The sequence below is a fragment of the Triplophysa rosa genome, linkage group LG23 (assembly GCF_024868665.1).
Source record: "Triplophysa rosa linkage group LG23, Trosa_1v2, whole genome shotgun sequence".
NCBI classification, from domain to species: Eukaryota; Metazoa; Chordata; class Actinopteri; order Cypriniformes; family Nemacheilidae; genus Triplophysa; species Triplophysa rosa.
The window spans coordinates 12,694,182-12,707,385 of record NC_079912.1 but is presented as its reverse complement, the minus strand read 5'-3'; the positions used below and the strand labels follow the sequence as shown (position 1 = coordinate 12,707,385).

Here is a 13,204-nt window from a genome sequence, read left to right as displayed (position 1 = left end):
TACTGCTATCAGATAGAAGATATCTTATCCGTGGTTTTGTCCTGTACTTATTTTCGCAGTTTCCTGTGTGAAATGACATGTTGTGTCAGCTATTCTCACCATTGATAGTATCTGTTAAGTGACAGTACACGTTCCTCTGTTTTATTGATGTGTCTAGTTACTCACTTCAGGCCATTGTCTTTGTCTAAAAAAACAAGTTTAAAGCAGCTTGGAAAGCTCAAAAGCTTTGACCCGATGAACCTCGCTTAACCCTGTCTATTTTCCAGCGGAAACACAGGAGGTTTGTCTATTTCAGAGCCACGGCCCTGGTTAAATTTTATCAGTCAGAAATAAGCTGAGCTCCTCTCACGCTTTCCTGTTCCCTTCAGGGCGGCGATGGCTTCAAAAATCAATGTGATATCTGGAGGTGACTGAGAGCAGAGAATATCAGTTTTATCCCTCAGGCTTCTGCTGAAATATCCAATGTTCTCGACACAGTTCCACACAGCCTTTGACATACGCAGCTTCCTTTGTCGCACTTTTATATCTTCCCCTCAGTTACTTTTGCTTCCCTTTAATTTGTGGAGTTTCTTTGAAAAAAGGTAAAAGCAGGGACTTAGTTGAAAGATTTTCTAATATCCAAGAGCATCTATGAAACTATAGCTATAGGTTGCTTCTCAAGTGTACGCTGGGAGTTAAAGGGACAGTTCACCCAAAAATAACATTTCTGTCATCATTAACTCATCCTCGAGTTGTTCCAAATCTGTATAAATTTCTTTGTTCTGACGAACACAGAGAAAGATATTTGGAAGAATGCTTGTAACCAAACAGTTCTTCACCACAATTGACTGCCAGAGTAGGAACAATTGCTTTGAACTTTATAAAAGAAATTTATACAGATTGGGAACAACTTGAGGGTGAGTAAATGATGACAGAATTTTCATTTTTGGGTGAACTGTTCCTTTAATAAATTCCAACCAACCCGAAATAGCAGCATTGGTTTAACAGAAAGTGTGCATTTCAGATTAGAATCATAAATTATCGGATGTTTAATTACATTTTATTCATTAATAAATATAGATCAATAAAAAATAATACGAAAATAATTTTTATTGTTTAAAAACAGGAAGTGATTGGTCGAACAATGGGGCGCAGAATCAAGACATTTCTCCACACTGTGATTATTTTTATTTTTCAAATATGTAATTTCCTTTCACTCTGAATTATACCCAAAAGTAACACATTAATCACCGATCCGTTGTTCAGGCTATTAGGAGCAATTGAGAAATGCAGCCGGTTGCTTTTAACACAGCATTAACTGGCACTATTTTTGGTTTGTTGAGGATGACCCTGCGAAGGCCTTCGAGCGGTCTTGTGTATTTTACATCCCTCACAAAAGCCTCTTCAAACAATAATGGCAAGTCTGAGCTCTGTCCCCAGGAGCCCGAAGGCTGTGCCTTAAGAAGAGGACCTGACCATGACAGGCCAGAGTCAAGAGACAAACCAAACTGTAGCTTTGATTTAGGTCAGCCTTTGGGTATGAATTAAACCGTATGTGGTTTTAAACGATGCTCAGATAAATATCATTAGACAATTGTATGAATAGTACAAACCGACATTGCGCTAGCTTATTATTGGTCATGGGTTACCTTTATGTGCCTTCGACAGTCATAGAGAATCAAAATTGATCACATACTGTAACCAAGACCTCCCACTGAAAAGCCATTTCTTTGTGCATTTGAGAGAAGACCTGATACATATTTCATGTTTAAAAAACAATTTCAGACAGACCACTATCAAAAAAAACATATTCATGGAAACAAAGAAGCTGGAAGTTCTCCCAAGAGCACTCTTTGCTGGCACAGCCCAGCATTAATCATGGCCGGGTGTCTGTGAATGGTGAGGAAGAGGAAACTTTCCAGGCAATCCTTTTTGATGACATTATTGCATCTGGGGCTTCTTGGCTTGAGTTTTAGAGGGTCTTTTCCAGCTTTACCCAGACCCACATACTCAAATAACAGCTTTACCATGATGACAAATAGAGCTGCGGGCTGTGTATCCCAGTAATTGCATCAGTACCTTTGAACCTCATGTGAGGATGCACCTGCTTTTTAAAGGGCACTGTATCCTTCAAATGTCATTCAAACTTTAATGGACTAGTCCACCTGAAATCCACCAGGCATTTATCAAAGACTATTTGGTTGGTGATGGCAGAACTATGTAAGTTGGATATTCTTTGAATGCAGAAGTGGGTCTTGTAATGGATGTGAGCATTTTCTCTACCTCTTACTAGCAGTCCATGGGCAATTTCAGAATTAAAGCTGTTGGGGTGACTAGAACGTGAGCTGATGTTGCTCAAAAAATATTGTGCGGTTTAAAAGGATAGTTCACCCAAAAATTTTAGTTCTGTCAAGTTATTTACCCTCATGTCATTGAAAACCGCATATGACTCTTTCTTCTGTGGAACACAAAAGAAGATATTTTGAGGTTTTGTGTTCATCCAATGTTGTTTGGTTACCAACGTTCTTCAAAACATCTTCTTTTGGGGTCTGACAGGTTATTTAAAGGAACATTCTGTCTTCATTTACTCACCCTCGAGTTGTTCCAAATCAGAACATTTCTTTGTTCTGATGAACACAGAGAAAGATATTTGGAAGAATGCTTTTAACCAAACAGTTCTTGGCCACCGTTCACTAGCATAGCAGGAAAAATTGCTTTATACATTTCTTTGTTCTGTTCAACACAAAATAAGATATTTTGAAGAATGTAGGAAATCTGGGGCACCTTTTTTTAACTATTGTAATTTTTCCTACTATGGTAGTCAATGGTGGCCAAGAACTGTTTGGTTACAAGCATTCTTCCAAATATCTTTCTCTGTGTTCATCAGAACAAAGAAATTTGGAACAACTCAATTGGGAGTAAATGATGACAGAATGATTATTTTTGGGTGAACTGTCCCTTTAACTGGAGGTCTTAGGTTGGGTGAGATGAAAAGCAGATGACTGAAGCTCACTTAAGTCAAGTCTAGCCGTGCCTTTGGTAGAGTCCATTCAGGTCAGAAGTGAGAGACAAAAGTGTGTATGAGATTCCGAGGAGCTGAAAGTCACCATGGGAAAGTTGATTAATCAGGTAGATAAGTAATGACGGTAGGTTGATCTGTCAGAGTTCAAAGGACCCACACTGTGTTAACAGAGGGTTTCTTCCTCTGGCAATTAATCTGTGGCAATAGGTAAAGACCGCGGGGTCTCTCACGGGGACATGCATGGGTGCTGCTCTTTCACACTGTTGCAGCATGATTAGATATGCCGCAAAAGAGCTGGAATGCAGTGATGCTGTGGCAATGAAGAATGCATACCTAGAATGAACTCCCACAATGCATCTTTCTGACCTAATTACAGAACCTTTGAGGATTCTGGAAAGTGGAGGAGAAAACACTCAGTCGTCATTTGAAAAGTGGGTGTGAAAAGTGTTGCAAGTGGATTGCCAGTTTAACATTATCTGTATTTTCCTGTTGAAAATAAAATAGACAACTTTGAACAAGTTCCAAAATGATCTTAAAGGGATAGTTGGCCCAAAATGAAAATCATTTATTCACCCACCCTCATGTTGTTTAAAACCTGCATGTGACTCTTTCTTGTTTGGAACACAATAGAAGATATTTTGAGAAATGTCTCAGTAGTTTTGTGTCTATACAATGGAAGTCAATGTGGCCACTGTTGTTTGGTTACCAACTTTCTTCAAAATATCTTCTTTTGTGTTCTGCAGATGAAAGAAAGTCATAAAGGTTTAGAATGACACGAGGGTGAGTAAACGATTAAATATCTTTTATTTTTCATTGAACTATACCTTTAACTGGCTTTAGCTGAACAGTAAATATCGAGTAACTTAAAATGTGCGTAAAATGGTAAAGAATACTAAATAAATGGTAAATAATACTAAAAATTCTCTATTAACTGGCTTTATTCATATTTTTATAGTTATCATGTTTGGTGTAAACAGGTCTTTTATCCTTAATCTGAATCATAGCTGGTCTTCTTTCAGCATTGTGTTTTTTAAACTCACAGTTTACACCATAACCTCGTCAGCTTTGTTTTCTCGACTCTCAGACAAGGTACTAACATTTATTTGATGTTGTTGTCGTCACATTATGTCACTTAACATAATATGCTTTATACACAAAAGCCATCTGTTTTTCCAACTGTCCAACAGATCCAGCTGTTTGCCACGCTGTTCTTCCAAAAACACGCTTAATACGATCGTATAAGCACAACGTGTACAAAGAAACTGATGGATGGCGTATGAGCACACCCTCAACATTTGAAAGACAAATTTATCAGAGGTAATGGCGTGTAAGGTATTTTGGCCTTGTTCGTGCCAAGCGAACTGCGCCCACGAGAGAGAACGGGTGAGAAGGAGAGAACGGTTGTTCTGTTTTGTGGTGTGTGACAGATGGGTAAACTGGTCACGAGGGTCTTTCAATGAGGTAATGTCTTTCCCCCAGCTCGTGATTAATGATGGAAGAGAACTCATTCTTCTGAGCAAGCATCAACCTGGTTATTATTTTCCGATGACTTTTGCCCTTCGTGATAGCATCAGAGTAAATAACGTCTCTCTGATTTATCAATCTTCAGCAGCTGATGCAGGTTTGTTAACCTGGACCTTCATTGCCTTGAATCGGCTCTCTGTGGAGCTTCAGATTTGTAATTTGATGCTTGTCCGCCTATTGATCATCTTCCTGATGATGGCTGACTTGAATGGCCTGTAATCAGCTTGAAAGAGGGCAGACTGCGGGAAATTGATGTCCTACTTTTGTAACTAAATGGTTGGGAGGTCAATGTAATATTTTTAGGTGTTTGTCATGTTGGCTGTATTTTATATAGGTTGACTCAGAGAGCATGGTTCTAGCAACACCAATGTCATGTGCTTGAAAACAACTGGTAATATCGTCTTGTCTGGGGAAAATTTTGTATCATTATATTTTGCGATTTTTATTTGATAAATCATTACTATCGGTCACCCTTCACGTCTGTCTGTGGGTTTTGCAAGTATTTAAAATGAGTCAATTTTGACAAAACAGTATTTATTTGTATATTTATTAAAATATTTATTAAAAATATTGTTTTTCTATTTCTGAATAGTAGGGGTTTTGAAAATACAAGGCCAAATGCATAAATGGGCAATTCCAGTGTTATGGATGAGACATTTTTAGTCAAAACTTAAAATATAAATTCTCAGAGAATTAATTTATTACCAACCATATTGAATCATGTGTTTAAAATTTATGATAGAGTCCAGACATCCGAAATATCAGTCTATGCACAAGTGTTATGTTTTAAATAAGGGAAAAATTCATGCATTATGGATGTGACAATTTCTTGTGACATTTTTGAGAGAGAACATACTTTGTAGGATTTCTGTTAATTAAAATGTGCAAACCAGAAGCAATAAAACCCCACGAATGGAGAAGGGATTGCTCTTTATATAATTTTTTTATGGATGTGACGATTCAATTGCCTGACTATTGAAAACTATGCTTAAAAAACACATAAAATACATTCAAAACTTTAATAGAGACATTACATGGGTATTTAAACCACCAAATATTGACATCTGATCAGTATGGTAAAAACCTTTGGTAAAAGCTTTTTTTTAATCTTAAGGTTGACACTTGCATGGATTTGCCCATATTTAAATACAATCTAATCTAATGCATAATTTGGTTCTTTTATCATAGGTTCTGGTCTGAATGATGGAGAATGGCATGATGTCCGCTTCCTGGCTAAAGAGAACTTTGCCATGCTGACCATTGATGGCGATGAAGCGTCGGCTGTGAGAACCAACTCACCTGTCCAGATCACAACAGGAAGCACGTACCACTTTGGAGGTGCGTTCTTAAATTAATTTGATTTTGCTAACACAGAGACCAATTTTACATTGACTTACTCGAGAGAAAAGTACCATGAGAACAGATTTCAGATTTTCTCAGTATTCCTGGTATACTGGAGGCTGGTGCGGATTCACAAAGGCCTTTGAATTCAGTTCTGCTTAGAGTCACAGGCTCCGCTTGAAAGGATTTGCAAACTTTTCTCGCTGTGCATGCATAAACATGACCCTTTAAAGAAAGAAATCTTGATGGGCATTAAAAATGCCGATTTGCTTTTATGTTTTATCTGGAAAACTGAAGAAAATTAACAAAGGGTTGGTCTATTTAAAGGAGGAAATAATTGGCCCGACAGATTAGTGTGAACGTTTGAGGGTCTGCTTCCATTGTCTTTTAACTCTCATGAGGGCTGGTTTGTCAAGGCAGAATGTCAGCGTAGATTTTGATGTACAGACGAATAAATAAATGTATAAAACGTATTACTTATTTAAAATACACTTAGGGCTATAACTGCACCTTCTAGAAAAAACAATGGGCCGCACAGTGTGACTGAGATAAAAGTCAAATGTGAGCCAAAGAAGGGTTTCTCACTGATGTCTCAACTTGACAGTCTAAAACTTTGTCAGGAAGTTGTCATGAATTCAGTCGGACAGCTTGATTTGTTTGGATTAAAGTTTCTGAAAATCCAACAATGCTGCAGGAGTCATTTTTGGTCTTTTTATGACTTTCTTCAGCAAAAACTTTTTTAAGCATCCATCTTTTCATTCTATTCGAGTGCTAAGGCACTGTGACCTTCTTCCTCTTTTCAAAGCTTTAGCTCCGAAGTTGCATGTGTCACCAGACAAGCTCATTTCCCCACTCTGATAGAAACATGCCCACCCCGTGCCCTCTTCAGCCCACCATCTGTCCAATCGGACCGTTGGCAGATAGTCAGAGATAAGTAGGTGGGCAGCGGCTCAGAGAGGCAAGTATGCAAAGGACGCCCAGCAGTTCGGATAGACAGCGGTGTCTGCCGCTATCAACCTGACTGACTGTTTAGGCTGAGGGATTGCACGGCTGATAGCTTTATCAGCCTCGCACATCTTCCAAAAGAGCTAAATGAGGTAAGAACCGCAGTCCCCCAGCTCTAGGTCTGGCTCGGCCCGGCAGCGCATTTACACATGACAGCCCTTAAAATGAGATCAAAAGCTTCACTTCTCCTCCCCGCGCTCCTGTTGGTTCACCTGCGCGCTGCTATTATTATCAATCATGCTGCTTCATCCATCACTTGTATATTCCAGGGAAGAGCTAAATCTGCTGTCTGATTTGTTTACTAGTGACTATAGAGCATCCGTGTGAAATCGAGCACCCGTGTGCCCGTTACGTAACATTTTGGTTATTTTGGTGGGAATGTGAACATTGAAGATTAAATGGCGAATTTAATTCACACAAGCAGGTTTCATTTTTTGTTTTTTTACAGGTTACGTGTGTCATTTATGAAGTTGAAATATTTCTTACCCTTTAACATTTGTAGGTTTCCCTTAAAAAATGTAAATACTCTGGCTCTGTGACAAACAGTTGCATCCTGACTGATTTCACAGAAAGTCACACAGTGCATGGTGGGTACAGATTTTTTGCTGGTCTACCCATTCACTTCTATTGTATGGACACGAAATCAATACAAGTCGGTACCGCCGTTGTTCTTTAACCAACATTCTTCAAAATATCTTCTTTTGTGTTTAAACCTGTCATTCAGGTTTAAAATAACAAAAGGGTGAGTAAATGATGACGGAAGTTTCAATTTTGGGTGAACTATCCCTTTATAAATGAATCAATGACCACTTTACAAAACAGCCACTCGTGAATCTCCTTCTACGGTTTGAAGCTGCAACTTGTTTGTTAACACCGGCCTCAGAGCACATTAGTTTTAATGCGGTAAAGTCATTAAAGACAGCCTGATCAGTCATTGTTAACAATGGCAAGGTCAGCAGCAAAACAAGCAATTGCAGGCCCAGATTGAATTTCCACAGGCAGCCTATGAAAAGTAGTTAATGTGCTAAGTCATGTATTCCATTCTCCTCACTTGCATTAACGTGAACATACGTTCTCATGTTGAAAGATTGACACAGCATAACAATCTTGTCATTCATAGACCGACGCTTGTTTATCTGGCCTGTTGTATGACTGAGAGCTCGCTTCTCAGAATCAATATGAATGAGGAAGTCGAATCCGGGAATTGGCTTTATCTCTGTTCAGGAAACATTCCCTCAATGTTTAAATGGTTCAAATGGGATGGCATGAAATCCCTCATGTAACTAGTAGTAACATTTAACTATTGTTTCTTTTTGTAGTTTCTCAAAGGCAGACTATCCCATGTGGGTGGCATTTTGTCACAGTTTTCTCTAGCAAATTTCCTCCTAAAATAGAAATATGTAGATAAACACAAGACAGAGTTTGGTTTTTGCAGTGTGCAGATTGTAAAGTGAACTCCCTGTTGGTTATTACTCTTATCAGCTATGAGATAATGACTCTAAATTCCAAAGACAGTAATGTGTGTTTGTTCAAGATAAGCTCCTGGTAGCTGCTCGGTTATACACCTGATTTTGATCCGCATTATAGAGTCAGACATACCCCAATGATACTGTTAGAATTTGGTACTAAATGTCTGAGACATTTTCAGCCATTCAGACTCCTGATATTTCCTTGGTCATGTTTGTTTGATGTAAAAATAAGAAGCGCTTTTGAGTATTGAGCTTGAAACACCAGGCCTACATACTGCATATAAACACGCCATATATATTGTTGACAGCAGGGTATTAAACCATAAAGATTAATATTCATGATTCGGTCTGATAATTTTTACTACCACCATCACCCAACACAGCGATTTTTCTGGTTATTTTATAACCATCTGCCGGAAAGCAAAAACAAAAGAAAATGCCTCATTCATTGTTTTCCAAACCTCTCCACTGGGACATTCACCTTCAATATATATTACAATGTGTATTCCATTTTAAAATCAGAGTTATGATCTTGCACAGACTTTCCCTCCCCTCACTCAACAAAAAACCCAAGATACAGATCATGGGCTCATGTGAACAGACATGATTATATTCAGCACATATTTGATCATTTAAGTCCTTGTGGAATATTCTGACACATAAAAAAATCTCCCCTCAGTCCTTCATATCTTCAAAAAAAAGTCTCTCACTTGTATTTCTCTGTTTTCAGTAGAACATGGAGAATAGCTGTTTGTTTTTCCAAAGAACTAACTTGAGAGCTGATGATATCCTGACTTGGTTGGATGCTTTCCCAAAACCCATTTTACAGATGATGGTTCTGCACGTTTGTGGCAGACCACACCAAATTAATGCCCGTCTGACGGGCGATGGCAGTCGATTGGATTTTGTAATAAAACAGACACAGCTGAACAAAGAGCCTCAGAGTTCCTCTGCAGCAGACTTGGAGTTTACAACAGCCATCAACCTGTAGGAGGTCAGCTTTGGTTTAATGACTTTAATAAGTGGAATCAGGTAAACGGGAGAAATGTCCCTATGAAACAAAGTGTTACGAGTAATCAGAGTAAACAAAACGGTGCACAGGGGTTTTTTAAGTGAAGAAGAGTTTTACAATAGGAATCCCCGATAGAAATCTTCAAATTCCATTTGCCGGTTATGAATTATAATTGGAGCACATAAACACTCATTAATCTTACAGTAGATTTTCTCTGATCTCTGCATTATACTCGTGCGTGCCAGGGTGTGAATTGGACGTTATTTACTACCATAATTTACAATGTTATCTTGTCGCAAAAGTTACTCTCCTCAATTAATTACGACACCAGGATGGGACGAAAGCAGTCACCAGTAAGTCACATCCAAGCGTGGGTGACAAAAACCTGCCTTTTCATGCATCCCTTGCTGATCAACCGTGGCTGCTGGCAGCTTCCCAGTTACCCACAAATCCTGGCAATCATTAAGATGCCACTGCGGCCCTGCCTGAATTTGTCAACAGATGCTTGTTTTTTTTCACAGTTTTTCCCTCTATAGCGGGACACATTTCCCTCAGCACGCTTTCCGATCTGCCCACCACACCCCTGCCAGAACCCCCTTCCTCATCTTCTGTTGACTGCTCAGGCATATAGACTCCTGGACAGGTGCAGAAAGCAGACAAGACAGATGGTTAGGCAAACTTGCGAAACTTCGTTTTTCCTCTTCGATATTTTAAAGGAGTTCCAAGCAAATGCTGTTCCCTCCAGATGCTCTAATTTGTAGATTAATGTCAGGGGGCTGCGGGGGGAATCTCAATAGGACGTTCTGTGATCAGCACAAGAGAAAATGAGCGTTGTTTACCTTCAATATGAGCGTAAACAACCCTGTGGATTTGACAGATGTCACGGTTTCAGGATTTCTGTATTTTTTTGTAGCAGTGGTCCATCTAGAGACATGTGTGTTATGATTTTACCTTAATGCAGAACATATTTACAAATGCAGTGGAAATTGGAATTTCATTGTTTGTTTTATGGTTAGTAAAGTTGTCACAATATACAGCTACAGTATTTAAAGTAAACGTGATATTAAAAACCACGATTATCAGTGTTGTGTTAATTCTACATACAGTACACTCATGTTTTGAGTGTGATAATACACAAATCAGACACAATAACACCCAACAAATGGGGAAGGAATGGCTTTTTTTAGAACCTAGTAACCCCATTTAAATTTTCCTGTGCCCATTTATGAGGAATATGGACCGTTATGGATGTGTCAATTAATTTACCTGACTGAGAAAAACTGTGCTTAAAAATAACAAAAATGCTTTAAAATCTTTGAAACTTTACATGGGTATTTAAACCACCAAATATTGACATCTGACAATTGGTTGGTAAAAACAAGATTTTTTCATCGTAAGGTTGACATTTGCATGGAATTGCTCATTTGTTGTTTGTGTTTAGTTCCTATTTATTTTGCCTGCAGTAATTACTCAAATGATAATCAAACAGTGAAGAAGTTGCATTAAATCTTGGCAAATATCCAGTGCGGTGAATTCTTCTAATGAATAGTGTTTTGGTGTATTTTTATCATATTAGTAAGCATCATGCGTTTCAGTTGAATGTGGTTGTTTGGAATGTGAATGACCTTTTGCGGTGTCATAGATATCACATTGTTAATTAGGTTAGTTTGATAAGTTTGTCCCAGTTAAGGGTCCTTATGTCTGGCTTTCGCACCTATGACACTAGATTGCCTTCACACGTGTCATTAGATCACATTCAGCGAATGTGTATGACCTTTTTTTCCAAAGCGATTTACAGTACACCCCAATTACTGAATATGCCGTGCTCGAGGGTGTGATGGTTGTCAACAGCTCAGGGTCACCCATATCTAAAAATGAATCAGTAATCCCCGAGTTACTATAGCAGCCCAGTTAAGTCTTCTCTGATACGAGAGTTGCATTGGAAAAAGGAAAAACAGGAAATATAAATGTTAACTGGTAAATAAAACGGGAAGTTGGTTGGTTGATACCTTCTCATATACAGGAAAATATATAAAATATTTTTTTTAGAATATCACATTTCCAAAGGACATGAAAATAAATTTCTGGAAGAACCTGGGTGGCCTATCACTTTTGATTTATATCTTATTTTAAAAGTTTATTTATATTTTCATTTTTATATTTTGGTTTTGCATGTCCTATTTTATGTTATTGATCATATTAATGATTATCACCCTAATGGTGTCCTTGACAATCTTACAAGTAATGTCATAAATGGACACACACAGTATCACTCATTTGCTCTCTCATCTCTTTGTTCAGGTTATTTTTTAAGAACCAGAGCATCTCCGTCCCAGCGCTCATTCCAGGGCTGCATGCAGCTCATTCAGGTGGACGATCAGCTGGCCGATCTGACAGCGGTGGAGCAGGGAAGAAGTGGCGCCTTCGAGAACGTCAGCCTGGACATGTGTGCCATCATTGACAGGTCAGAACCATCTCTCCTCCCCTGCTCTGCCATTAAACAAACACTGGCTGAGACCGTGATTATCTGGTGCAGCAGACTGAGACGGTCTGCCTCGGGGGCAGGATCTGTTGCAGTCTTCCCGTGCTCCCTGGAGCTGGCCTTCCTCTAGATACTTTATTCCTGGAGTTCAAGTAAATGAGTAGTTTAATCAGTAGGAAGATGCTTTGCTAAACCTGCCATTCCTTTATATGTTGTTATTGAATTTTTAGAGGCGTAGACAGGAGAGCAGCTCTTGGTTATTATGTTCAGATTGATTTTACATATTCTCGCTGTCTGAGGTTTAGCGTACGGTTACAGCTGAAGCAATTCGTCTTCTTTAGCATGTAGATGAATGAATGGAAATCTACGCTTTACAGTCTCGTGTGACCTGAGAATAACTGTATGCAATAAAAGACATGGTTGATTTACTAAAGTTAAAGAGAATCATGACTTGATTTTCAGCTGCATGTGAATTCACATTTTATCATTTTTCTAGCATGTCTTTTGGAATGGAAAATAGATTTGATATTTTGTATATACTGTATATATATATATATATATATATACAGTATATGTGTGTGTGTGTGTGTGTGTGTTGGAAATTTAGCGTTTCCTTGAAATAATGACTCATCTTCCAGACTAGAGGATTTCCAAGCAGATGCGAGGGCTGTGTTCATCTATTGTGCTAGAAAACAATCATATGCCGCCAAATCACAGTTGATCATATTATCGTTTTGCTTATTAAATATCATCCTAAACCCTTTAGATAGATAAACTGAATCATCTGTTCATTGAATAAAATGCGTCGTCGCACATCTGGGGGTTTATTGGATGTTGTTATATGGTAAAGAATCGCTTGACAGCACTTATAACATGATACTGTAATGATATCATGTTATTCCGAACTTGTATGACTTTCTTTCTTCTGCAGAACACAAAAGAAGACATTTTTAGGATGGTTGGTAACCTAACAACATTGGCACCTATTGACTTCCATTGTATATACACAAAACCGCTAAGACATTTCTCGAAATATCTTCTTTTGTGTTCCACAGAAGAAAAAGTCATATACAGGCTGTGAATGACATAAGAGTGAATAAAGAATGACAAAATGTTTATTTTCTGGCGAGCTGTCCTTTTAAAATATTAAAATAAATTAAAAAACTACAAATTATAATTTCAATATAAGTATATAAATATTTGCATGCCAGTCTGTCTGCTATCTGCATCAACCTAAAACTGACTATACGTAACATTTGAAACTATTTATCTAACCATTGCTATATTTCAATACTTTCGATGTATTGTGTAGCCCTGATGTGAATTATCATCTCATTTATAGATGTACAATACTCATACCATTTGTTCTA

General features: G+C 38.2%; 1 protein-coding gene across 1 annotated transcript in view; it reads left to right on the top strand.

Moving 5' to 3' along the window:
* The window catches only part of cntnap2a (contactin associated protein 2a), a 279,945-nt gene that overhangs the window by 143,232 nt on the left and 123,509 nt on the right, over positions 1 to 13,204 (top strand). Inside the window, exons 9-10 of the mRNA XM_057322754.1 lie at positions 5,714 to 5,863; positions 11,654 to 11,816. Coding sequence (XP_057178737.1) covers positions 5,714 to 5,863; positions 11,654 to 11,816 — 313 coding nt within the window. The remainder of the gene's footprint in view (positions 1 to 5,713; positions 5,864 to 11,653; positions 11,817 to 13,204) is intronic.